This window comes from Takifugu flavidus, chromosome 8 (assembly GCF_003711565.1).
Source record: "Takifugu flavidus isolate HTHZ2018 chromosome 8, ASM371156v2, whole genome shotgun sequence".
In the NCBI taxonomy this organism is placed as follows: Eukaryota; Metazoa; Chordata; class Actinopteri; order Tetraodontiformes; family Tetraodontidae; genus Takifugu; species Takifugu flavidus.
The window spans coordinates 10,964,396-10,989,520 of NC_079527.1; the positions used below are offsets into that span (position 1 = coordinate 10,964,396).

Sequence of the window (25,125 nt, forward strand, 5' to 3'; positions counted from 1 at the left end):
AAATATATTATTTAAATGTGCAGCAACGAGGCCCGGCTCTCTGAGATGAGATGTGCTGAGAGGATGACGCGAAGGGGACAAACGCTGCCTTCAGATGAAGCCTCGGAAGCCATTTGAGCGTCGACCAACACACCAGCAACGCTCACGCGGTGACATGGGCAGATGTGAGCAGGTCTGGGCATTAGCCCCCCCAGCAGAGCTGCACCAAACCAGCCATTAGGTCATTTATAAAGCGTTGCAGATATTGTAATAAATGTTTAATCAGAGGATGGCTCTGAATTATACCTGGAAGCTGCTTGTTGATTCTTCCTGCTTTTATGTGTTTTATCAATTGTCACAATTTAAGAAAATGATGCTAGCATGAAAACGAAAAAAGCAAGCTAACAAATGGCTTCCTATATTTATAGAAAGCTCTGTGTTCTGGCTTCAAGCATCATAATCATCATAATCAGTGTCAGAATATGGCTGACTACAATCAACACCTCACCCCCCCCCCCCTACATCCAAGCCCTCTTAATTGTTATCAGAGCCTAATTAATATCTGGGGTTGGAGGTCAATAAATAAATCCCTGGCAGGGCCATGTAATGATAGGTAATCATAGAAAATAATAAAGATATAATTAGACGATCTTAAACAGAGCAGCTCAGGCTCAGCTGTCTGGACCAGGGAGGACTGTTGTTCCCATCAGAGACTGAGGGGGCCTGTTTGCCCTGAAGTGAGGCTCCCACTCTAACTGTGCACTTCCACAAATGAGTTTTAATCAAACGCTTCAGGTTAGACAGCGAATGTGAGGCCCCGCATGAGGCTTCCACAAAACATGACTTGAAGGGGCCTTTATTTGCCTGATACCCGTTTGATGTCGTCTACCCGATCGCTCATATTAGCTCCTCGCCTTATAAAGAAATTGTTCCCTGTTTGATCACAGCGGTGTTTTAGCGAGCGCGTTCCCTCCGCCATTTGCTTCCCCCTCCCCTGTTTCATTTTAATTACGTTTCCTCTGAATGCCTCTGCTTTTCTATGACTTTTTAATTGATTAGAAAATATCTCTGTTGTCATGCCAACGTTCTGAAAGCCCTGGCTTGCGAGCACGACCGTCTCCGAATGATGCAGTTTGGGCCGATAACTCCTCACTTTCCCTCTGCTTCGACTCCCAAACGCCCGCAGTGGAACACGTTGAATCACGGATGCTCGGATCAAAGTACGCCAAACAAAACGCGCGGCGGCGAACGAACGCCGACATTCTGCCGACTCCTGCTCGTTTGTGGCGGCGCCTCTCAGACGAATCCATGCGTGACACCAGATTCCGCGTGTGAATGCAGGTGCTGCTGATAACGTACCGTGATCTCCACTCTGGGAAACGTTCAAGGCGACGCTACAGGCAATACCCGGCGAGCGGAAAACTGCCTCTTAAAACCCTTCTGAGCATATACACAATATTTCAAGCGCAGCGGCGTCGAGCAGGAGCTCACAGAAGGAATATCTGAGCTATTTGGGAGCGCTGTGATCAGCACCTAATTACGTGGCCCTGCTAAAGAATTCTTTGTGAGGAGCAGAAGATAGATAAGATTGTGGGGGCTCGCCTGCTTTGTCTGCACCATTAGGGGAGAAATAGACCCGGCGATGGTGCTCTATTGAGTCTGAAGGGAGCGCCGGGGCGGGAGGGATGTGGACAGCACGGAGGATCATTGGCATGCAGCTCAGCCTCCTGCAGGTGCGCAACCAGCGTTGCATGTGTCAGATCCTGCACGCTGCAGGTGTAGGTCAGGAGAAAGTCACTCTTTGGTGAAGAACACGCCGGAGAGACGAGGAGATGTTCCGCACGGCAACGGCTCGGCAGCAGAGCGCGTTTATGTCGGCGTCTCTCATGAATGAACGCTCTCGTTTCTTCTCTGACTCCGGGCAAAACGGGGCCCAGCGCCGGCTGTTTTATTGATAGTTCGCATTCCTCTCGGCGAAGAAACAAAGTTAGCGTGCGGGGGGGGGTGAACGGGAGGAAAACAGAGATGCGTCCGCTCCGATTCAGAGTGGGGAGGAATCGATGCGGCCATCTGTGATGGGAGACAATGTGGATAAAAGGGAATTCATTTGAAAACACTTAGTCATAAACCTGCAGACTGCGTTTCTGCTCCTAATTCGCCTGTTTTTGTCTCCGTCACGCTGGCACGGCCTCGGTGACAGAGGCTCTCCTGCACCCAGGCTACAGCGCTCTCCGCCTGACCTCGCTTTGTGTGAAACCGGAGGGGTGGGGGGGGACAAAAAAACTGTCTTTAAAGAGAAACTGTATCTGCAAAAACCATCTCTGGCAGCAGGGCTAAAGCCCGACTCTCAGATTAAAATCAAGGGTTTTAGCTTAGCTTAGCATTTGCAACCTACTCCTCTCCTCTGTCACTTGTCCAACGAGTCCTCCACAGCTATAATATTTGTTGTCAGGAAACAATTATTTCTTTGAAATAGCGGTGGAGTTGAAATAGCAGTCTGTTTACCAGATGGAAAGATGGGGGGGTCGGTCAGGTTCCCTTTTGTGAGCGATCCACACATTCCTCCCACGCTCCGGCTCCACTCTGCTGTGTGGCTCTCTTGGTCAAATATCTGATTTGTGACTCATAGCGAGCTTCTGTAGCCATGGAGGAATGTGTCGGTTGTCTTAAAATACACTCTGGCAGGGCGGCCATGCGAGTGCTCAGACCCGGCACAGAGAGCCGGAGCGGCCCAGGGGACACGCGTGGAGGGAACGAGAGACGGAGGGGGGGCCAGGGAACCTGCTGGGAGGGAGAGAAGTGGGTGGAAAGGAGATGGTGGAAGGTCGTGTTAGATGAAGGATAATAAAAGCCAGACTTTGCACAAAGGTTAGCTCGGCTGTGTGGGCAACTCTGGAAGTGTCGGAGTTCCAGAAGTAAGAGGAAAACATTGGAAATTAAAGGAGAACGCAAACCGCGGGAGGAATACACGGGATTAGTGAGAGGCAGGAGAAGTGTGGACCTGTTAAGGATCCTCAAAGCCACAGGAGTGAATCAGCACTCTCTTACAAATCTGAGATTCAAGGGCTTGAATTTAGTAAAAAATAAATACAACCTATTTGTTCCTGACCAGCTAAAGGTGGGGGGGTGTTTGTTGCACACGTCAACCTTAATTTGCTAATAAGCTGCTTTAAGTTTCCTAAACATCAGTTGTTTTTTTTTTAACGCCACTTGTCAGAAAGAAAATTATTATATCAATATTATTACCAAAAAGAGTGTTTTAATTTCTTTTGATATCAGAATGGAGCCCACCCGTCATAGTCAAATGTTTTAGTTAGTTGTACTTTTTTTTAAAAACCTCTAAAAAAACATGTAAATAAACATTAGAACCACTGACATAGTGGGAAACGTCCCAGCTTCCCCCCTTCCTACTAATAAAATCTACACCAATCAAACAAATTCAGTTTTTCTTTAAAGCAGAGTCAAACCTACAGTAGAATAATGTCATTTCTGCGCTGCTGGAGCGCTCGTGATAAACAGATTTACAGTATTTATAGTCGACTGCTGTTGTCTTATTGTCCTCAGGAAAAACTCTGTTCATAATTAGCCTTTAATTTTACAACCACGGCAGATAAAGATTATGAGCATCTTGCACATTTGTGGCAGCTGGAAATGCCCGATAATGAGTTATATGTAATGTACCGCTAAAAATAATAAAGAGGGGGCTAAACTGGGCAGAAAAATAAGAGTGCCAGGACAACTCAGGGGACATTTGGGTAGTAAGAGAGCAAGCGACCGAGGGCAGATTGTCTCTACTTGGGAGGAAATTGGCAGCCGGAGGACCGCTGTGGGCAGGAAGTGTCTGCTGATCATCTGGGTGGGCGTGTCCGCCGACAGACGGATGACAATGAGGGGGGGAGAGGCAAACAGGAAGATGAGACTCGCCGGTCTCTCCGATGGGACCCAAACACGCGGAGAGGCGGGGAAGGAGGAAGCCGGGATGAAAGTCACAGGTTGTCTGAGGGCATAGCGAGGAAATGGCGTTCACAAAAGAAGAGCGGGAGCGAGAGACACAGATGGCCGGGAAGAGAGCGACAGAGAAAAGGAGGGAAAGCTGTCACTCTCCCCCCCCCCCGCCGCTCCTCGCGCGCCCCCGCCCCCTTCCCCTTCCCCTCTGCCCGCTTGGCAGTGCTGGCACCGCCATGCTCTGGCGAGGGGAGATTGCTAAAGCCCGGCCCCGGGTTGCGTGTATGGACACAGTTGTTACTTCTGCCCTGCTAACAAATGGCAGCGAGCAGCGACCGCTGGCGTCGGCGCCGCGGCGCCTTGATTTAATGAGGAAGATGTACGACATGATAACTCCTCAATGTCTTTACAGGCCTCGTATCAAAGTGTATCATTTGGATTATAGAATATCGACTCCTCCCGCTTTACGATGCCAGACGGCGGCGCCGCACGTAAATCTTTTTTATGTGGAAATGTTTCCTCCATCCCGGATGGGGCGCTTTCAGAGCGGCCCGCCGGCCGGTTTGCGAGATCTTACATTTGAGTGAGTTTTCTGGTGCGTGTGCACGTCATTGCACTTGGCAACCGCCGCGCTGGCGGACGGCCACGAGCAGCGAGGGGCTGGAGCCGCGGTCTGTCAGAACCCGCTGCCATTTCCGCTGGAAATTGTTGCGGACTGCCGAGCGGAGCCGACTGATGTCAAGATATACTTAGAAGGCAACCATGCAGCAAATAGAGGCGCTGGGGGCTGCTGCAGCGGAGCGGCCCGGGCACCCTCGGCCCACAGCAACACGTCCGTGGGAAGCGCTTGGCGCTCTCGGCCGCCGCCACGGTCCCGGGCGTTGCTCTTGGATTAATGTAGCAAACCCGCGGCTCTCTTGTTCTTTTTGTCTAATTGATGCTGATGGTTTCAGCTCTGCCTTTGTGGGGGAAAATGCTGTGTTTGTTGTTGCGTTCCAGAACCCGCTGACTGCCGCACTCAGCAGTCTGCGCACGCAGCCCGCCGCTTCCTATATGCACGCCTTCTCCTTTTCAGATTGCAGGGGAAGATGGCTGCTATTAGCCCGACTGAGAGTCATGTTGTGCCATATGTTGCTTATTTTTCTGCTAATATTTCTTTTATGCTCGGAGCCTTTGGGAGACAGAGATCGGAGGAGCACAGCAGCGCATCTGCAAATGTTGCCCCCAGCTACTCTGAGGTGTCACCCTTATATTAGCCGAGGTTGACGGGGAAAAACCTCACAGTCTCTCACCTTTCTCCAGAGCTGTCTGAGGTGCTCATTGGCCACGGCACGGGGAAAAAAATAAAATTCAATGGAAAGGCCAGAGCATGCTAATTAACTTCACCTAGCATGGTAGCCTGCTGCGAATGTGCCCAACCTTTACATAACCTCTTTTTTTTCCAAAACGGGGATGAAAAATCTCATTTAATATCATTAAGCAGATTCCCTCCTTCCCCCAGCTACAGCACCCAAACCCTCCCTTCAAATTCCTCCAATTTTTTTGAAACCCTTTTCGGGCTACAGATTTTTATTCAAGGCCACCTCCTCACTTGGCAGCGGTTAATCAATAAAGCAGCGTCCCCTATAACAGACCCCCGTGTTTTCCCTCCATCGATCCTGTCAGCACAGATACATTCAAGCGCAGGCCGGGCGATTACCCTCAGCGGTCGCCAGTTTGATCTACACGGCGGCTGACAGGTGCCAGACATCAGTGTTGTGTAATTGTGGTACTGGACGGGGCCGTCGTGGACATCGCTGCCTCGGCTTGAACGGAGCAGCTCCTCATTGGTTCATGGTCGATGTACTCGGCGGCGATTCGGGGCGCCGCCGTCACGTTACTGCCCCCGCAACCAATGGAGCGAGAGGTGCGATTTCACCTGCCCAGTGGGGAAATAATATACGCTGTAAACATTCTCAAAGGATTGGAATCTTCTCATAAATAACGCTCTCCAAGCAGCTTTGCGAAATAAATCTACACTTTCTGCGATGGTTTAGTGGGAAAATTGGGGAATCAAGGGCATCCCTTGACCCAAGGGGTGCACGGAAGTTGTATAAGTGAGTGAGGAAAAAAACATCAAAGGTTTTATGAAAGATCTTTAATCACTCACCGGAGCGTGGGGTTGTAATCCGCACGATTTTAGCAGCTCCTCCTGTCAGAACTTCAGCTGGTTTCATTCCCACACCTTTGCATTTTTATCAATCAAGATGGAGCCCTCCCCCCTTTTTCCTCGAGGTCAAAGTGGTAATTAAAAGCCGCCCCGGCTGAAGACGTTGGAGATTGTACCCGTGATGAGGTGCAGACTCGAGGGGAACGGGGATCGTACCAACAGGGTGAACGTCTGCTACGCGGGGAAACGACATCACATCTTCAATCTCTCCCCGAAGCGTCGAGATCGAGAGACGAAATATTCCGGCAGCTCACCGTCCCAGCTGGGACGGCGGCGGCGCGTGATCCGACAAATGTAGCACCCTTTGACTTCATATTTTCACAACTCCGGCTCTGCAGAGATGCGTCGCCTGTAAAATGTTCAGCATAACTGCTTCACTTTTTGGGGGAAAAGAGCCTCTTTTCAAATGCAATTTTGGTTGCTTTTTTCCATTACGTTGCTTTATTCCCTCTTTGACCCAGTACACTCCATTCAGGCAGCTGCCTGCTGATGGAAATTGCGAGATTGTAACAGCGTGCTCGGCTGAGGATACACACCAAAGATTTTCTGCTTATTTGTATCGTTTAATGTCATTTTTATTTTGTATTTCTAGAGGTATTTAACGCGAGGGGAGGCTTTCAGCCTGCCCTCCTCTTCCTCTGCTCCTCGGTTTTGCAGCTCCGTGCGGCCGACTCCCTCTGAATTGTGGGTCATGGCCATAACTCATCGTGTGAGTCGGAGCGGTCCCGTCACACAGCCGACGTGTCCTCATTCCCGTGTCTGGATCCTCTGCAACTCTCTAACAGGAATGGATGGCAGTCACACACCTTCCAGATTAGACGGCGTTCGGCGAGGAAAAGAATAATAAAGTTGAGCTCAAACTCAGGTTTTTTTGGGCGGATTTTGATCAACTGTGAGACATCCTGACAAATGTTGGTTTGGCAGCAGGTTGATTTCAGCAGCGAGCCGGCGTTTGCGTCATCTGTGTGGGTTTGACCAGCGGAACGTTTGCACCGGCACTCGGAATGGTGCAGACAATAACTGGGAATAAAGATCGCTCCTTTCCAGGGAATTTCCCGCCACAGCTGGAGCTAATTAGTTTCATCCTGGTCGGCGTGTTTTCCCCAAATCGTTTTGGGAATACCGCGTGAATGTTTATTGAAATTTGCCACGTCTGTTCACCCGCGGAGGCAACAGCGCCGCGCACGAGGATGAAGGATGAATCTTCATATGCGAGCCGAAACATTGCTTCACTCTTATTCAGCATCGTCAGCGAGGAGTCAACGGGGAGGTTATTGCGCCCATATTTCACCTGTTGTGCAGAAGGATCATTGGCCCGCATTAATCTGTGTCCACCCTTTCCCTCCCGGAGGACTGACTGGAACAGCCAGACTGTTTGTTTTTAACAGAAGTAGCATTCTTGCAGATCCAGTTTGACAAAGGTCAGTCCAGCACCGTGGAGTTTAGCTCGGCTCATAGTCTCGTGAACCAGCACCGGTCTGGAGGGCTGACGTGAGAAAAACGGATTGTTTTTGTGCAAAAACCAAGAAAAACTCTTCAGAATGCAGCCGGCGTGCACAGCAGTGACTGAAGTGGAGTCAAGTTGGAAGTTCATACAACTCCCCCCCAGGCTCGGTTCACCTGGTTAGCGAGATGTTTCGACCCTCTTTTGTTTGCAATGACTGATAAAATAAAAGGACTGTAAAAGCAACAACTGAGTGGAAAACGTGTAATAACAGCTTTTAGTCAGGCCACAGTGTCATCAATAATGCAAAACTCTGCAATTCCTTTTACTTTCTGACATGATTTTAGCCTGAATCCTATAAGTAATGCACCAGCGGAGGCTGGCAGGGATAATTCCCAATAACTTTAAAATCGGTCCAGTTCTGGGGTGCAATAATGAGGCTATTCCTGTGTGACAATTGTCCACTTATAGATTCCCAAATCCCAAATCCACACCTCCTGGTGCAGAAAAGTTCAGTTTACATCATCAGAGCGCAAATTGAGGCTGTAACCTGGAGCTCTTTCCCATCTTTGGGGGCAAGGAGAGCATCCGTGAGCTAGTAGGGACCCTCCTCCACACCACTTTGCATTTTCCGGAGGAGTTCAATTAAAATGGGGTGTTGTTAAGATCATTTACCTGCGGCAGGTCGTTAACTTGCAGTGCTAAGTGTGGTTACGATGCTTTTTATCTTATTTAAGTGTCTGTTGACGCATTTTTCACCAGTAATGTCATTCAGGTCATTCATTCATTGGAAAACTGGGACAGTAACCTTGCTAATTCTTATGTCACCTAATTATGCAAATGTAGTTCTTCTGTCTTTAAAATAGTTCTCAAATATTAGAAATCTGAATTGGCCACTTGAGGACAGCTTAATGGAACCCTGGAAGGTCGTCGGGGGTTTTAAAACCACTTAAACTCTTCACGATCAGAATTTGGAGAGTTGAACGTCTGTCATTCATCTCACTCACATCTGCTCAAATTCCACTGGACACATTTGTAAAGTAAACTAGTCCACAACGGAAGGTTATTGGCCTTCAGGCTTCTGTGGCGAGCCGAAACCTCGACACCACTCTCATGTCAGTGCGTTCATTCTAAGTCTCCAGCCAGCAGGAGTATACTACATGTGACAGACCAGGTCAAAGGTCAAAGGTTAAAGACGGGCCTGCGGCCCCTCCCGAGCACAGCGCTCTAAACGTGGATTTCACATCTTGTTTATTCATGTATAAAATTGACAATTTGCAAGGACAAAATAAAAATAAAAAAATCATCATGTTATGAGCCACGTCTTTGCCAGCAGCAGAAATTAGTGTTGCTAACTTTAGAGCGAGAAAGTAAATAAACAGATTTGCTGAATGACTTTTCCCCCCTTAAGCCTGGAGGCTTTGAACAATACTGTCACCCGTGTGCGTCAGCCTCGGGTCAGAAGCTCAGTCCTCCGCCGTGAACAGGAAGTGATTTCTGACGGATCTGCGTACCCAGAACGAGCCGTCACTTACGATTCCGCGCACAGATGAGACCAACTCCAGAGTTAATGCATCCCGGCTCTCTGGTAATCCCCAACTTGTCTTCTTCTCTCCAAGATTCCACAGATCAGCTATGCCTCGACAGCCCCGGAGCTGAGCGACGACCAGCGCTACGATTTCTTCTCGCGGGTGGTTCCTCCTGACTCCTTCCAGGCCCAGGCCATGGTGGACATCATCCGGGCCCTGGGCTGGACTTACGTCTCCACCATCGCCTCCGAGGGCAGCTATGGCGAGAAGGGAGTGGAGGCCTTCACGCAGCTCTCTAAAGAAGCAGGTAAGAAGGATTAATAATGAGTTGCAATTTAAGCGTCCCCGTTTATTTTCCTCGCCTCCCTCTGTGTGATTGCTGCTGCGCTCCTCACTAGAGGGAGACAGCTTTTGCATTTGCAGTACATCCTGGAAACCTGTTTCGGGTGACTGAATTATTGATCCGCTCGGCAACTTCTTGCTCCCCAGCGAGTTTATGAATCCCAGAAATGTTGGGAAATGGCTTAGAGGGAGGATGTGCTTCACAATAGTGAGTGCAGCTTGCATTTATGGGATGTCACTGTGTTAAATTGTAATCAGCTCTTCTTTTTTGCTGCATGCGGCCTGCTGATCTCAGACGCACGCTTGGTTCCTTCTGCCTTCTGTGGCAACGTCGGCCTTCACATTCACGCTGGTGAAAAGGACAGCCAGTCAGTCAGCTCTGCGGTCAGCCGGCTCAGACCCGAGCGCTTGTTATTCCAGCACTAGACCAGGAGTGGGTTTGTAAATATTTGGTGCAGTTGGAGGGGGAGTAAAGGTCTCCCGCGGTCTGAAAAATCAGTGTTATTTGTTGGTTCCTTTAAGGTAACATCCGCCTTTTGTTGCTTGAAGTCACAATCAAGCCTTCAGCTCAAAGAGCCACGCTGGGAAGCTCACATTCAGGCTTGGGTTGGGTCACAATGAGGATCAAACAATGTGATTTGCCCGTGAGGGAGCGACGTGCGCTTCATTTACTTGCTTCTTGTGCTGTGATGCAATCAGCCGAGCACGGGCAGGTCGACGGCCGCGGCCGTCAGCGTGCCCCGTCTGTGGAAAAGTGCTTGGGAGCAGTTTTCAGAGGCTGGTTTTGTAGAAACGCACTCCTGCACCGCCGAAGACAATTTCCTACAAAGGCCGGTGGCTTTGGACCAATCCTTGACCATCAATTTCACATATTTTTTCCTTCCTATGCTGGAAGAAGCATTAGCCTGGACTAGCCCCCGCGGTCCTCCATTCCACAGCTGAAACACAGGGGCGGGCATTTTGACCCAAACTCGGATTCCGATCCGTTTCCTGTAAACCTGTAGGGAGCGATCTGTGTTCCTCGTGGTGGAATAATGTGTGGAAACCTTGGAAATGAGGAAATGCTAATAATATCCCACAGGCACCGACGAGAATAAGGCATGAATGTTTCATCCGTGTTCATTTGCGTCTAGTGTGGTCACGCAGCCACGATTCTCAGCGACAATGGAGGAAAAGGATCAATTGCAACAATAATAGTAACAATAAAAGCACTTCTTTTCAATTTTCCTTTTTTTATCTGGTTAAAACAAAAGGTGAGAAACAAGCTTCTTCATTTATTCTTTAATTTCTCCAAAAACTTTTTTAATTAAAGCTAAATTAAATACATGAATAATTATCTTCATGAGTTGTTTTTTAAGGCTCTTGGAATGAGAAAATCATCCCACACCATGAAAATCTTTAAAAACATGTTGATTCTCTTTCGCCTCTTGACCAGCCAGACTGGAGATCCGGAATTATGAGACTGTTGTTGACTCATCTCTCTGCAGCCCCCTTTTAGAAGGTTTTGTATTCCCATACACATGGGAATTCAAATAGCATCTTATCTTTAGTAAACACATTAATTATGTAATAGCTAAACAATAATCAAAGCTTTCATTCAAAGGCAGCATTTCTGCTCCAGGAGCTGCTGGGATGGAATAAGATGGAAATATCCCTGTCGGTATAAGGAGCTCCTCCATGTGAATCGTGAGCACATTAAATAAAAGCACATTTTCAGGGAATTGCTTAACTGCAGCAGCAGCAGCAGCAGCAAAGATCCTCGAGGCCCCCAGACTTTTTGGTTTCCTGCTGCTGTTTGGTTGCACTGAAATGTCAAATGCATTAGAAGGATTCTGGCCTCACCACTTCAAGGAGAGCCATCCAGGACTAATGCAATATGGCTGCCCATTACTCCCAGCTGAAACCGGAGTGATGGTCAGCCCGTATTGATCTCTGCCTTTTTTTATTTTTTGCTGCTGTGGTCCCCCCCCCCACCCCCCCACCCCCTCCTTCCCCCTTCCTCCCTGTTTTAGGCACCTGTGCACCTCCATCCTGGCTGCTGTAGAACTGGCAGAGACTAATCTCGTTTGTGTTTCTCTGTCTGTCTGGATCTGGTCCAGCGCGGCGGAGTTCAGCTTTCCCATTTGATGAAATAAAAACACTTGCATTTGAGGAAAACCTCCCACAATGTATCATTGTGGAATTGATTGCTGCAGCTTGCCAGCACGCTGTATTCTTAGATCCCGTCTGGCTGTGTGAGAGTGAGAGATGCTAGCAAGAGAATACAGTAGCACTGGTTTAGCATGGGAGAGGACTGGAGAGAGGACTGGGAGAGGACTGGGAGAGGACTGGAGAGAGGACTGGAGAGAGGACTGTGGAGAGGACTGGGGAGAGGACTGGGAGAGGACTGGGGAGTGGACTGGGGAGAGGACTGGGAGAGGACTGGGAGAGGGCTGGAGAGAGGACTGGGAGAGGACTGGGAGAGGACTGGGAGAGGACTGGGAGAGGACTGGGGAGTGGACTGGGGAGGGACTGGGGAGAGGACTGGGAGAGGGCTGAGGAGAGGACTGGGAGAGGACTGGAGAGGACTGGGAGAGGACTGGGAGAGGACTGGGAGAGGACTGGGGAGAGACTGGAGAGAGGACTGGAGAGAGGACTGGAGAGAGGACTGGGGAGGGGTGAGTGGACTGGGGAGAGGACTGGGGAGTGGACTGGAGAGAGGACTGGAGAGAGGACTGGAGAGAGGACTGGGGAGTGGACTGGGGAGTGGACTGGGGAGAGGACTGGGAGAGGACTGGAGAGAGGACTGGGAGAGGACTGGGGAGAGGACTGGGAGAGGACTGTGGAGAGGACTGTGGAGAGGACTGGGGAGAGGACTGGAGAGAGGACTGGGGAGTGGACTGGGGAGTGGACTGGGGAGAGGACTGGAGAGAGGACTGGGGAGTGGACTGGGGAGTGGACTGGGGAGAGGACTGGGGAGTGGACTGGGGAGAGGACTGAGGAGAGGACTGGGGAGTGGACTGGGGAGAGGACTGAGGAGAGGACTGGGGAGAGGACTGGGAGAGGACTGGAGAGAGGACTGGGGAGAGGACTGGAGAGGACTGGGGATGGACTGGGGAGAGGACTGGGGAGAAAGCCTGCTGCACCCGCAGACTTGCTAAAGTAGGCCGCCACACTTTTGCATGTCCCAGTGACATTGCCAGGTCCCCAACCAGCAGTGAAATGGATACGGAAGGGCGCTCAGAGGTAGAATAGCAAAGTTAACGGCATGTCAGGCGCTTTTGATGGGCTCCCGTGTGTCAGCCTCTGGAGGAAGCACATCTGCATTGAGAATGTCGAGGTGATAAATGTAATTGCAGCATTATGGATCCCCCGGAGGTTCAGATATGGGGGAGTGCTGCGTTGCCGGGTGAAGGGAGGGGAGAGGTCGAATCCATCTAGAGTCTGTAATTTAAAGGAATTTGTATTTCACTAAGCAACACTGGGTTCCAGGCCTGGAGTGGATTTTCCAGACCAAGGGCAGGGAGGATGAATAATTGAGGCAGTTAAAGCATCACACGACCTATAGCTCAGACAGATGGGGAGAAAACTTCCAAGAGCTGCATGAATTTGGCCATCGCGATCATTCAAACAGTCTCAGGTATATTCATCACAGCGGAGCAGAGGCGTGAAAGGTGAAGGAGGAGAACGAACACTCTCGGGGTCACCACCTCATCATTAAGCAAGAAATATTACATTACTGTAAGTGGATCAGGTAGTGCAAATACGTTATGTTTGATCATAATATCAAAACAGGGGACAATTAAGCAGCCACCTTTCCATCTAAAGTGCAACTGTGTTGAAGAATTTTAAACAAGTTTAGTTGATACAGCAGCCGACTGAAGTGTAACACAGAGATAATTTTGTTAATTTTGTTTTGCATTCTAATTTCAAACTGATTTCATCATCTGCTTCAGATCCAAACCAGCAATAAAGTACACCAATTATCCTTCCAGGCAAAAAATAATTACAACCCCCCACAACATTCCATATATGAAAGGATGCAAAATGTGTATCTGATGGGGAATGCCGTATAATTGAAACAGTATTTCTACCTGAACCTCCTTTCATGATGGATGCATTTCATTAGAACATCGTCAGCTAATCGAGATGCTGCGTGTCGCTTCGCCACATCTGATATTAACAAAAAATGTAAGAAATGCTAAAGAATTCAACCGTAAATATACCAAAAAATTGATAATATACACACTCTTTTCCCCACATCTGAAATCACAGCAGGTTATTTAGTAGCTGGATCATTGGAAGGTGCGACCCTGCTTCATATTAGCTCGCTGGCTCCAGAAAATATCAGTAACAAGCAGAACTGATGGCATTTCTGGCTGCAGTTCTAGAGCAGCCTAACCCAGGACAGAATCAGTATGCAATCCCATTTCCTGGCTATATCTGGAGCGCGTTGGAATGAAACACCTCATCCCCCCAGAAACCGACGCTCATCTGTCTCTCAGGACACGTCTCGAGCCAAGACACGTGGTTGTTCTTTAAACCCCTTGTTTGAGCCGAGGACTCTTTTAAGTTCTCCGAATGCCTTCCAGTGACAGCTGAAGGCGGTCCGGCCCGCGGCACCGCGGTGCTGATACGATGCTTACCTTTCCATCATACCTGCCATCTGACCAGTGGACTGACTGACAGATGAGGCATTCTGCAGGCATTCAATAATTCAACCGTCAGTCCTGGGCCTGCAGAGCGTTCTTAAGCTCCCAGCATGTTCGGCTCCGCTGCTCTCTCTCTCTCTCATTCTCTCTCTTTCTCTCTCACTCGCTCTCTCTCTCTACCTCTTTGAAGAGGGGATGTGCTCCAAATGCTTCTTATCTTCATCAGTGGCTCCTGTGGTCTCTGTCTGTATCACCCAGTCTTCTGACCTATAATATATCACTGTTCAAAAGGCTTATAGCACTTTAACTCTTCATACAAGCCTGCGGGGTTGTTTTTTTCATTATGCAGTTTCATGAAAGTTTAATCATCTTTTGTCTTGTTGTCTCCTGTTTTTTTTAATTATTATTCCAGCCGGTAATCATGCTAGGCGCAATGCATGAAAACAGAAATTGCTCCTAATAAGGTGGAATCCGACATTATATGGCGCGAGCGTTTCTAAAACAGAAACCTGGAACTGTGTCAGACTTCTGGTTGAAAGCAGTCGCTGTGATTTGGAGAGCTGCTCGATGCACAAATGAGGGCAAGCTTGTTTCATTTTAACAGGGTACCAGAAGGGGTTTAACGAGTGCTATTTCCAGCCATTTCCGGGATTTCCGCGCTTTATGTTCAGTCCATTTCCAGGGACGAGCCAACAGCCGCCATCCCAGGCTTCTGCTTACGCGCCCAAAACATGTTCTTGCTCAGAAAAAGGGGGAAAGAGAACCTCATTCCTCCTGCTGCTGTTTGAAGCACAACCTACAGTTACGAGGATGTTCGGGTTGTCATTTTGCCTTGTTGTGCCGTCACAAACGCCACAGCGATCTGTGACTGGAGAAGATCTGCTAGCTAAAAGCTGTTTTTATCAAAGTAATGAGCCTGAGGAGGATGGCAATTAGAGAGATTCTTTCCATTCCTCCATCTACTCAGGGAAACTCCAACTGAAAGGTTATTGGGTAGGCTATTAAATTGCCTGAGTGGGAGAAATTTTAATTGGGTTGGGTAAAGCTTTGCTGTTGACTGGAGAAGCCGGTTGCTGCCCCCAGCCTGGGCCCGCGGTCGTTACGCCGTTATATCACACAGGTGATCATCTCCTGTGTTTATCCAGATTGACTCAAAGGTGAGCTCGCCCCCCCAGACCCGTAATCACCGCGCGGCAGTGAAGACGAACTCTGCCGATAGAAGTTTTCTCCCCTCTAATGAGCTGTTCAACGCGATCCCAAAGAAAACAGCATCTCGACGCCAACCGTAGCAACACGCTATGCCAGATATCTATTAATCAAAGCGCAGGAGCAATCAGCGCCTCTCATTCTGTACGAACGCAGCGGCGGCGATCTGTCTGAGTGATTCATTATGAGTAATAACATCCAGCCAGTTTGCGATTAGCACCTCTGCTAGCTGATTCCCTCCACGTCCGATGACTTTAAGTAAAAAGTCGATGGTAAGCCGTCAGATTTTCCCTCTGATCCATAAAGTAGAAATCTCTCCCTTGGCATCGAATTGCATCATTGAATTTCCAGGATTGCGTTCCCAATGTCTCCGCGGAGCGATCCCGGGCTCAGACGGAGGGCGCGCAGATTTTCGCAGACATGTAAATGTATGTAGCGCACACGTGACAGCGTCATCAAAGTCTCGGGATGGTGTTCTCGTCTCTTCGCGGGAGCGGGAAACAGCTATTTTGACCCGAGGCTTTTGTGTTTGTCTGCTTGTTTGTTTGGGAATGAGTGAAAGGCTGCGGTCGTCCCAGAGGCCTGATCGTTTCTTTCTTTTCTCCCTATTAAAAAAAAAGGTGGGATCTGCATCGCCCAGTCTTTGAAAATTCCCCACAACCCCAAGCTGGAGGATTACGACAAAGCGATCCAACAGCTGCTGGAAACACACTACTCGCGGGCAGTCATCATCTTCGCCAACGAGGAAGACATACGGTGAGGGGTGCGGCGTTGATGGGGCGCCACGTTTGGGGTTTTAATCACGGAGCTGCGGCTCCTGGAGTCATGCTTGAGGCACAGATCCGCCAAGCATGCTAGACAAACACACCTCTGACAAAAACAAATATAAACACACCTCCAAGCAGGAGAGGGAATATGGATAACAACAGCGCAGCAGAGGTGCTGTTTTATTTATTTTTGATGGGGGGGGGGGGGGTCTGTAAAATCCAAATGAGTAAATAAGAGCTTAATTTTCTGCTGAAACTCTTTTTAACCTTTAAACACACAATAATGGCGACGATTGATTTTTTCCATCGTAGCATTTCCATAAAGCTGCCTCTGCTTTTTTCCATTATTAGATATGCGATGGCTGCGATGGCTGCGATGGCTGCGATGGCTGCGATGGCTGCGATGGCAGCGCTGGCGCTTTTTAAAAAACTGACAACAAATGTCATTGCAGGGAAGTTCTCAATGCTACCAAAAGGGCCAATCAGGTGGGCAATTTCCTGTGGATTGGTTCTGACAGCTGGGGGGCCAAGAGCAGCGCCATCCACCAGTTCGAGGACGTAGCAGTTGGAGCCATCACTATACTGCCCAAACGCTCCTCCATCGAAGGTAGGCTGCACACACAGTCGTGCACACACACACACACACACACACAGTCACACTCGCATACCTTCTTTCCTCTACGGACTACTGAACATGAATTCTACATGACTTCTGGGGGTCACTGAACGGATATCCTGGTTTTGACTGAAAGTTTAGCTGATGCTAGCTCTACTAGAAATGACTTTAATTAATTTTTAACCGTGTTTTGTTTGAGTCTTTTCTCTCCTTTCCAGCTTTAATGTGTGCAGTAGCAACCAGGGATCCAACGGCCCTTTTGATGCAGCGCGCCGTTAACGAGGTCATCATTTACACATTAGCTGCGAGTCCATCATTTAGACATTAGTCGCAAAGGCTGAGGACCGGCAAATGTTTACTGTAAACCTGGGACTTTATTACATAGGGCACATCTAAAATGATGCAAAAATTCTATTGTGTTTTAAATAAGTGTCAGTGCTCAGATGTACTCAGCAAAAGATTGTTGCCTACCAGATCTTGGTGCTGCGATTTCCTCTCTTACGGTTTAGTCACAGCATCACACACTTCATCTCCAGGCTCTCTCCAAATCAGTGCTAAATAGTGCTAGCAGCTATTAGCTATGCTTTGACATTCCCTGCCATTCCATTGATGTGTAGCTTAACACTCCTAGACTCGGAATGGCCTTTCTTCTTCATCTGATGGTTTTATCTACCAATCCTTCAAGCAGAGAGAGTGAGAAAAGCTATCCTATTATAGTCACCATTCAATGGATGTTCCCTGGTGTAGTTTGTAGTTATGGTGGAGATTTTGGAAGGTGCTAACATACAGTAGCTTCCATGTCTCGGAGGTTTAATGGATTCTGCTTCATCTGCCACATCATGAAAGTGGTCTTTGCCTGAAAAATGGCACTTTGCACCAAATATCTCCTTCAAAACACAAAGTGGCCCCTTTGAAAAACAGGCCTAGTAGCGTCTGTCCTCGATGGCCCCAATACCATAATGTTCTTCACTAGCGGTGAGGCATTTTCCAACTACTTATAAATTGTAAATGTGTAAAATACTTGGCTATCACCATTTTCCCCAGTCTGAAAGCAACCCCAGTATCCAAGGGGCACCCAAGTCTTAATTCAGAATATCCCTGTTTTAATTTTCAAATAAAACTATGGACAGTATTATAGCTAAGACAAAATGTAACTAAAGAGAGTGATTTGAAGATATTCAATAAAGGGAGGATGGGCCTTTAGCTGAAGAATAATATTCCAGAACTGCTCCCAAATGTTGAAGCCGACACTGGGGGGACATTCTGAGCTTTAATACAAAACTGAATTGACGCAAGGAAAAGTCTTGCGAAAATGAGGGCGCACGCAAGAAATTGCCGGACGGCTCGCGCGAGGGAGGAGATAGTCTGGAAGTGGGAGAGGAGACGGGGAGGCAATAAGACCACGTTGGAGATGGGAGCCTCGCACAGACGGGAGCCTCGACATTATGAGGTCAATGACACGAGGCAGAGATTTAAAATAACGGCCCAGTCTGAGGTCGTACCGGCACCGGCCAAGAGTTCATCCTCTGGAATGTGTGATTGCTAATAAACCAACGTGTGCATTCCCGCCATTGCCACTGTCTGCAACAATGAAAGCTGCTTATAGGTCAGGTCACGTTCTTCGCCGCCATTTCTCTCCTGTTGCTCTGATTCACTAAACCTGAATCATAACGTGCACGCCCCAGCACGCCAGACTTTCCTGGAAAACGCCTCGGCCTTGACCGTTTTCCACATCCCCTGATGAGCCGACTGTCAGCCTGGATCAATTAAGTCATATTTTGTGAATACCAGGTAGCTCCTCCCCCCACTTTCATCTGCCTGATCTGTTTCTACTCGAGCGGTCTTCATTTTGCTGGATGACTTACAACGCTGCTCCTGGTGGGGGGGGGGGGGGGTGACCTTGAACACGTCGTGATGAAAGCCCGACTCCCGCAGAAGCATCTGGAAACCGTCAAACTCTCGCCGTCACCGCAGCTTCATATTTTCATCCATTTTAGCTCAGCCTTCACAACGGCTAGTAAGAGTTTCGTCACACGCCGAGCTTTATTCTCCTTTTGATAATTTGTCGATTTCTTTTTTTCATCGTTACCGACCAAACAGTTGTCATTGCCAGCTAAGTGCCTAGGTGTTGAGTTTTTTTTTTTCCTTCTTCTCTCTCCTCGGTTCAGATGAATCCCCCCGCCAGGGGAAGGAAGCGAACGAGGAAATTATACGGCATTCAGCAGAATGGCATTTATAAATTCCCCAGAGAAATTGAATATTGTCAGCATGTGCCGTCTAATGTCGTAATGCTAATAACCACTCATCATCACAATTGAGGAAATTTGAAAGTCTGAGGTTTATGAAGGTTCCTTTAATTAGGGAACATTTAGCAAAGAAAAACGGAATACTCTGGAGACAACAAGGAGCGTATTAATCCACAATGAATCACCGGCGTCTCTGGGAAAGTAAAATTGGCTGAATCATTCAGCTCTGATTAGACTTCATCACCTACCCACGACCGACTACGAGGAGAGTGCGAAGACGCAGACAGAGACTGAGAGATGGGAATAATCCAAATGATTCCCCAGACAGAACACATTTCTCAAACCAAAAAAGCCCGAAACAATCGCAAGAGGGCGAATGTGCCGGTTTCTTTCATCCCCAGCAGGTGGTTAAGCTGCACAAACAAGAGAGCCAATTAGCATCAGTGCAGCAAGTGCAGCGGTGTCGTGTGGAAGCTCTGCCGAAGCCGTCGCTCTGTCTGGACTGCGATGGATGATGAAGGGCAGAAGGAGCCTTTTTTAGCTTCACCTCTCTGACCTGCTGCTGCAGCCTGAGGCGCCTCAGCAGCAGCACCACTTACGCTCCTGACGTTATTTATTATACATCCTGTTTCTTAATTTATGTAATTTCCTAGATGAAAGAAGTGATTAAAGTTCTACGGGGAACGAGAGGAAGAAGAACCACTGTGCTCAACTTTTGAGGAAATAGTGCTTGCCGGTGTGTTTTCACCGAGCAGCCGGCGCTGGTGCCGGCGCCACCGTTGCCCCCGATGCACCAGTTCTGCCTCATTTCCTCCAGGTTGATAATTGGTGCGGAAGTGAGCCGCTCTCCCATTTCCTCTCCCCTTCTATTCCCCAGGCTTTGATGAATACTTCACCGGGCTCACGCTGGAGAACAATCGGAGGAACGTGTGGTTTGCCGAGTTCTGGGAGGAAAACTTCGACTGCAGGCTTCTCAGCTCCTCCAAGAGAGAAGACACCAGCCGCAAGTGCACAGGTAGAGCAGGCCGACACCAGGGAGGCTCAGGCTCGGGGCTATTACACGAATGGAAGATTCACATATTTAATCAGCCTCCGTGAGGTTGACCTTTTACTCACGTTGTGGTCGGAGTCCTCTTCTGGCGAGACGTGGCTCTGGCAGCTACCACCAGCGGGAGGAGGACGGGGAAAGTTTATTATTTCATGACTTGCCCGAGTCACAGCGTGACCGTGACACAGCTCCGACTCAGTCTGAGCGAAGCGTGCGGAACCTTCTCCCAGAGCAGAAATAATGGGGGGGAATGAGGGTGGGCAGGATAAATACCGTTCACGCGCTCATTCTCTGTGGTGGCAGTAATGGCAGTATCGTTCCCAACGGTGATGCATGCTGTTATTACCTAAACTCCCTGCCAACGGTGACAAGCGTCGCGCCGCATTTATTATCTACGAGGGCGACGCCCACGATGCGGGGCGGCCGCATTAATCTCGCTCGCATGTGCAATGAGAGCGATGGCGGCGCCACGCAAACCGCTGTTAGCCGAAGGATTTGATTTCATTGCAATCTGGAGTTGGCAGAAGACCGAAGATGAGCGTCCCCGCTGACGTGGAGCGGAGCGAGCCGGAGAAACTGTCTCCGCGTCTCCCGTTCATCCAACGTCCGGGCCGAGCTGATATTTATGAGGGATAAATGCAGTTTGCATGCGTCTCGCGCTCCATGCATCTCCATTGTGCTCAGGAAAGGTTACGTGTGGGCTGAAATGTGCGGTAGCGGCAGGAGAGTCAAGGCCTGCGCTTGACCTCCTTCAGGTCGAACAAGTCTCCCGCCTCCCTGAACGTGTCGTGTTAGCAGCTGCTCCCAAACAGCCGAGCGCAATCATTCCCTCTCGGAATCTTCTCCAATATTTCCTGTTACTTTGCGACACTTCAGTGTTTACTGGGAGTTTTTTGTTGTTTTTTTTCCCATTAACATCATAATCACGATAATGACGCTCATAAAGCGGAGGCTGATAATTATTGTTATTTCCGACACCGCCGGTATTTTCGTTGTTATAATTTTCATTCTTCGAGGTGCGGGTTTCACTCGCCGGATGATTCGATTTGCAGCCAAAAACAAAACTGCGACATTATGCATGCGAGGGGCGCGACAGTGTCGTGAGCTAGTCGTAGCTAAAGGGCAACGCGCTGTGGAGAGGACATAAATGAGCTCCATCTGGATACTCCTGAAGAGCAAGTCACTATAATACGGATGATCTTTGAGGGCTTCAGGTGTGGACTGTTTCACGCCTCTTTAAATTTCTTGATCTGCTACGTTGGTGAAAAACTCAGCTTGAATACACATTTTCACCTCTGTTCCTGCAGAAAAATCAAAATGTGCTGAGTAAAATGGAGGCTGGAGGTAACGGGCAGCTCCGAGATGCTGTAATCTCTGCTGGGTAATGATGTGTTTGGCTCCAAGTCCCCTTTTTTCTCGTTTCTTCCCTCAGGCCAGGAGCGCATCGGAATCGACTCCAAGTACGAGCAGGAAGGGAAAGTGCAGTTTGTGATTGACGCGGTGTACGCCATGGCCCACGCCTTGCACAATATGCACAAGGACCTGTGCCCCGATTATCCTGGCGTTTGCCCACGGATGGAGTCCGCGGAAGGAAAGACACTGCTGAAGTACATCCGCAACACCAGCTTCAACGGTGAGCCAAACTGCTCGTCCTGATCTGGTCGATCGGTTCATTAAGATGTTTTATGTTGTTGATTTGGTGGCCAAAACGCGATTGTAGCTCAGAGTGTCTTAAAATGTCAAGTCAAAACAACTGAAAAATGGTGTTTTTTCCCCCATAGAGTGGAAACAAGAGACCATCGCAAAAGAATAACAGATGAAATAATAGTCGTGTCTTCAATGTATCCGCCCATAGATCAAAATAACTTCACCTCCGTTCAGAATCTGATGAGATTTACGAAATTTGATGCCGATAAATCTACTGAACCTGCATAAACTCAGAGAGCGGCATCATTTTATCCAGACAAAATGACCTTTTGGAAGGCCATAATGGTCCCATCGATCTGGTTTTTACTGCCGTCCTGTTGTGAGAAACTTTAGGATAAACAGATCAGTTGTTAAAATTAGCTTTTATCTATTCGAACTTCATATTTGGCTGAAGGTTTTCCCTCCTCAGAGTCGTTCCTGCCTGTTCGGGTGGCTGTAATTCTGTTTGACTTGATAAATAATCACATCAGCAGCCACAGTGGCGGCGGCACATCGTCTGATGCGATAAAAGAAAATCCGGTTTCAGCCTTGACGTGGCGCCGCCATACCTGTGAGAACCTCAGCCACGTCACGCCTCAGCCAGAGCACCGAGGTCAACCAAGCAATTACTTCTGGAAATTCTTTTGCCCGGGCTTCAAAGATGGAGGCGACGGAGCGTTTACAGTCCCCAAACTGAGGAAAAGCCCTCACGGCTCCATCAGAGCCGCCCCGATCACTGATCATTTCAGGACACTGTAACTCGGTTTGGATCCAGATGTTTCCTTCCTCGACATTATTAGAGGATTTAATTTCTTCACTCAGAGTTTCCTCAGCACATGTGGCCACAGCTGGTACTGCAATCCCATTCAAAACATTGTGGAGTGTTGTGTCCCTCCGCCTCCCCCCACAGTAGAGGTTGCTAGTTAGGATGCTGGATCGAGCAAGAACATCTGCATTTGACTGATTTACTGTCTCACTTAGGTTCCATATTGCCATAATGGCCGGGCGGATATTAGAAATGTATCCACAGCATCGCTACAGCATTATGCCAGAGAAGGGGCTTTGATAATGCATCGCTAATGTTTGCAATGAAGAGTCGTCGCTTCTTTTCTCTCTCAAACGATTTATTACCACCTACATGCGCACTCGTGAACTCTGAATGAACATGCATGACTTTATTCCACTGTAGAGGATATATTACACGTCCATGCCTATATTAATTACGATCAATTTACCCAAACTTAGCTGAAACGTAACCGTCCAGGAGAAAACTAGGAACATCGGCGTTGGTCTTCAAATTCTGCTGGAGCGTCTCCATCAAAAGCTGCTCCTACACAGATCCTTGTTTCATTTCTGACTTAATGTAAAGGCGGTGTTGGGAATGATGACGTCCTCTTTATATTTATCATAGGTAATACCAACTGCATGCATATTTGCTAATTTTCTAGCTGCATTCAGCAAAAATAATAAGCTTAGCCTAGCATAAAAAAAATTGGATCATCATTTAACCTCACCAATTAATACTTAATATCCCTTTTGTTTAAAACACGTAAGCATGTACCGGAGTGTTTATTTATTCATGTAAACACCGAGATTCACTTAAAGAATAGCTGCTCGTCATTTACTCGTCTGACTGCCCATAGCTGTTCCGGTAAATGTTGTGGGACAGATACCACCGACCTGCCAGATGCAAGTGATTAATTATGTATCCAATTTTCTTGATACAAAAGGTTTTAATCATCGGGCTTTGTGTGCATTAAAGGTCATTGTTCAACTCAAATTTAACCAGCTACAGAATCACTGGGTCGTGGAACTTTTTGTGTTATCACTTCTGTCAGTTCCATTTCTTTTTACAAACTGATCTTTAAATATGCAAATTTGACCCTCCTTTATCATCTATAGAAGGGGGAGATTTATGTCATTATTACATCAAAGGCAAATTCAGTTCTTTTAGCCAAATGCTGCTTTTTTCTTTGATAAAAAAAACCACGAAGCTTTTTGAACAAATAAATGAAGTCGTGTATTACGCCGATGGAACAGAGTGAGAAGGCTTCTCCAGACAGGTGCTATGAGTATTTGAGGGGTCAGTACCTTGCTCAAGGGTACATCGGCAGTATCTCTACTTCTACCAGCTGCTAATAAAATAATTACATCGTTTTGTATTTTTTTAGCTGGCTGGTTGATTAATTGGTCAGTCGCAAATTACGCTCCAGGTGTTAAATACACATCCTAATTTTGCCCTTAATTTTCCAAACGTAGCCCATAATTTTCACAGGAACATCGTAAAATCCTTTGATCGAGGTAAAGATAGATTCTTATTACATTTAATGTTGAAAGTAGGAGCGGAAAAGCCAAATGAGATTTTTTTTGTTTCATTTTTTAAAGAGAAATTATATCAATCGTGCGTGCGTGCGTGCGTGCGTACGTGAGTGTGTGCCTGTGTGTGTGTGTGTGTGTGTGTGCCTTCTGGTACTGGCTACATATTGACTACCAAAATAAGCATTCCAGTAAATTGAGGACATGTTTTTGGGGACATTGGGGGGACATTTTGACTAGTCCCAATAACTTCAAAGGACTGCTTGAGGTTTATGATGTGGTTTTAAGTTGATGGTTAGTGCAGAGAGAGGAACTGGGTAATGCATAGTGTCCTCACAAGGATAGAAGTACAAGGATGTGTGTGTCTGTGTGTGATTCAGTGTGTGATTCAGTGTGTGATTCGTTGTGTGTGTGATTCAGTGTGTGATTCAGTGTGTGATTCGTTGTGTGTGTGATTCAGTGTGTGATTCAGTGTGTGTGACTCTTCTGAACGACTGGTTGTTGAAATGTTTCTGAAAAGCTTCTCCATTAGGAGAAGGTGAAGTGTCTGGTCACATGACTTCATTAGCCACGTTGCTCTTTCATTTTTGTTATTTTGCTTTGATGATGACGTTTGTCTGACCCGTGAGGAAAATCAAAGACGCGGCTAATGACGACCACTCGTGACATTTCCACCAAGGACGTGATTTTATCACTTTAATGGGGACGTGTCTGAGCGTGCGCCTTTATGGAGCTCTTTTATTTTAATGTCAGAAAATATTAGATATGAAGGTTTTAACGGAAAAGGAACCTCAAAAATGCCATTTTGACAAAACTAGCATCCTAAACACCTGTTTCTGTTACACCTGCAATGCAGTGTTGCCCTCAGAATTCAGCTTAAAATAAGGAAAGACTATAAACACTTGTCTGAGCGTTGATTCCTTTACGTAAGTGCAGACTGGCACCATATCAGGAGCCCGCAGTCCAATCTCAATCCGATTGAGCTCCGTCTTATATTTTAGTAATTTAGTAAAGAAAGAGACGAATTTCACCTGAGCCAAAAATCAGATCCCTGCTGCCTTTATGTCCTCTAACTCTTGCTTTTATATTCCTACGTCTTTTTACTGGCAGGCAAATGTTGTTGTGGGGTGGTTCGGCATATCTGCTGCACCTTATTGCATT

At 47.8% G+C, this 25,125-nt stretch overlaps 1 protein-coding gene across 2 annotated transcripts in view; it reads left to right on the top strand.

Moving 5' to 3' along the window:
• Nucleotides 1–25,125, top strand: part of LOC130529872 (metabotropic glutamate receptor 7) — a 56,828-nt gene that overhangs the window by 12,866 nt on the left and 18,837 nt on the right. For both annotated transcript variants that reach the window (XM_057040528.1, XM_057040527.1), the window contains exons 2-6: nucleotides 9,197–9,413; nucleotides 15,906–16,041; nucleotides 16,505–16,659; nucleotides 19,792–19,929; nucleotides 21,395–21,595. In XM_057040528.1, coding sequence (XP_056896508.1) covers nucleotides 9,197–9,413; nucleotides 15,906–16,041; nucleotides 16,505–16,659; nucleotides 19,792–19,929; nucleotides 21,395–21,595 — 847 coding nt within the window. The remainder of the gene's footprint in view (nucleotides 1–9,196; nucleotides 9,414–15,905; nucleotides 16,042–16,504; nucleotides 16,660–19,791; nucleotides 19,930–21,394; nucleotides 21,596–25,125) is intronic.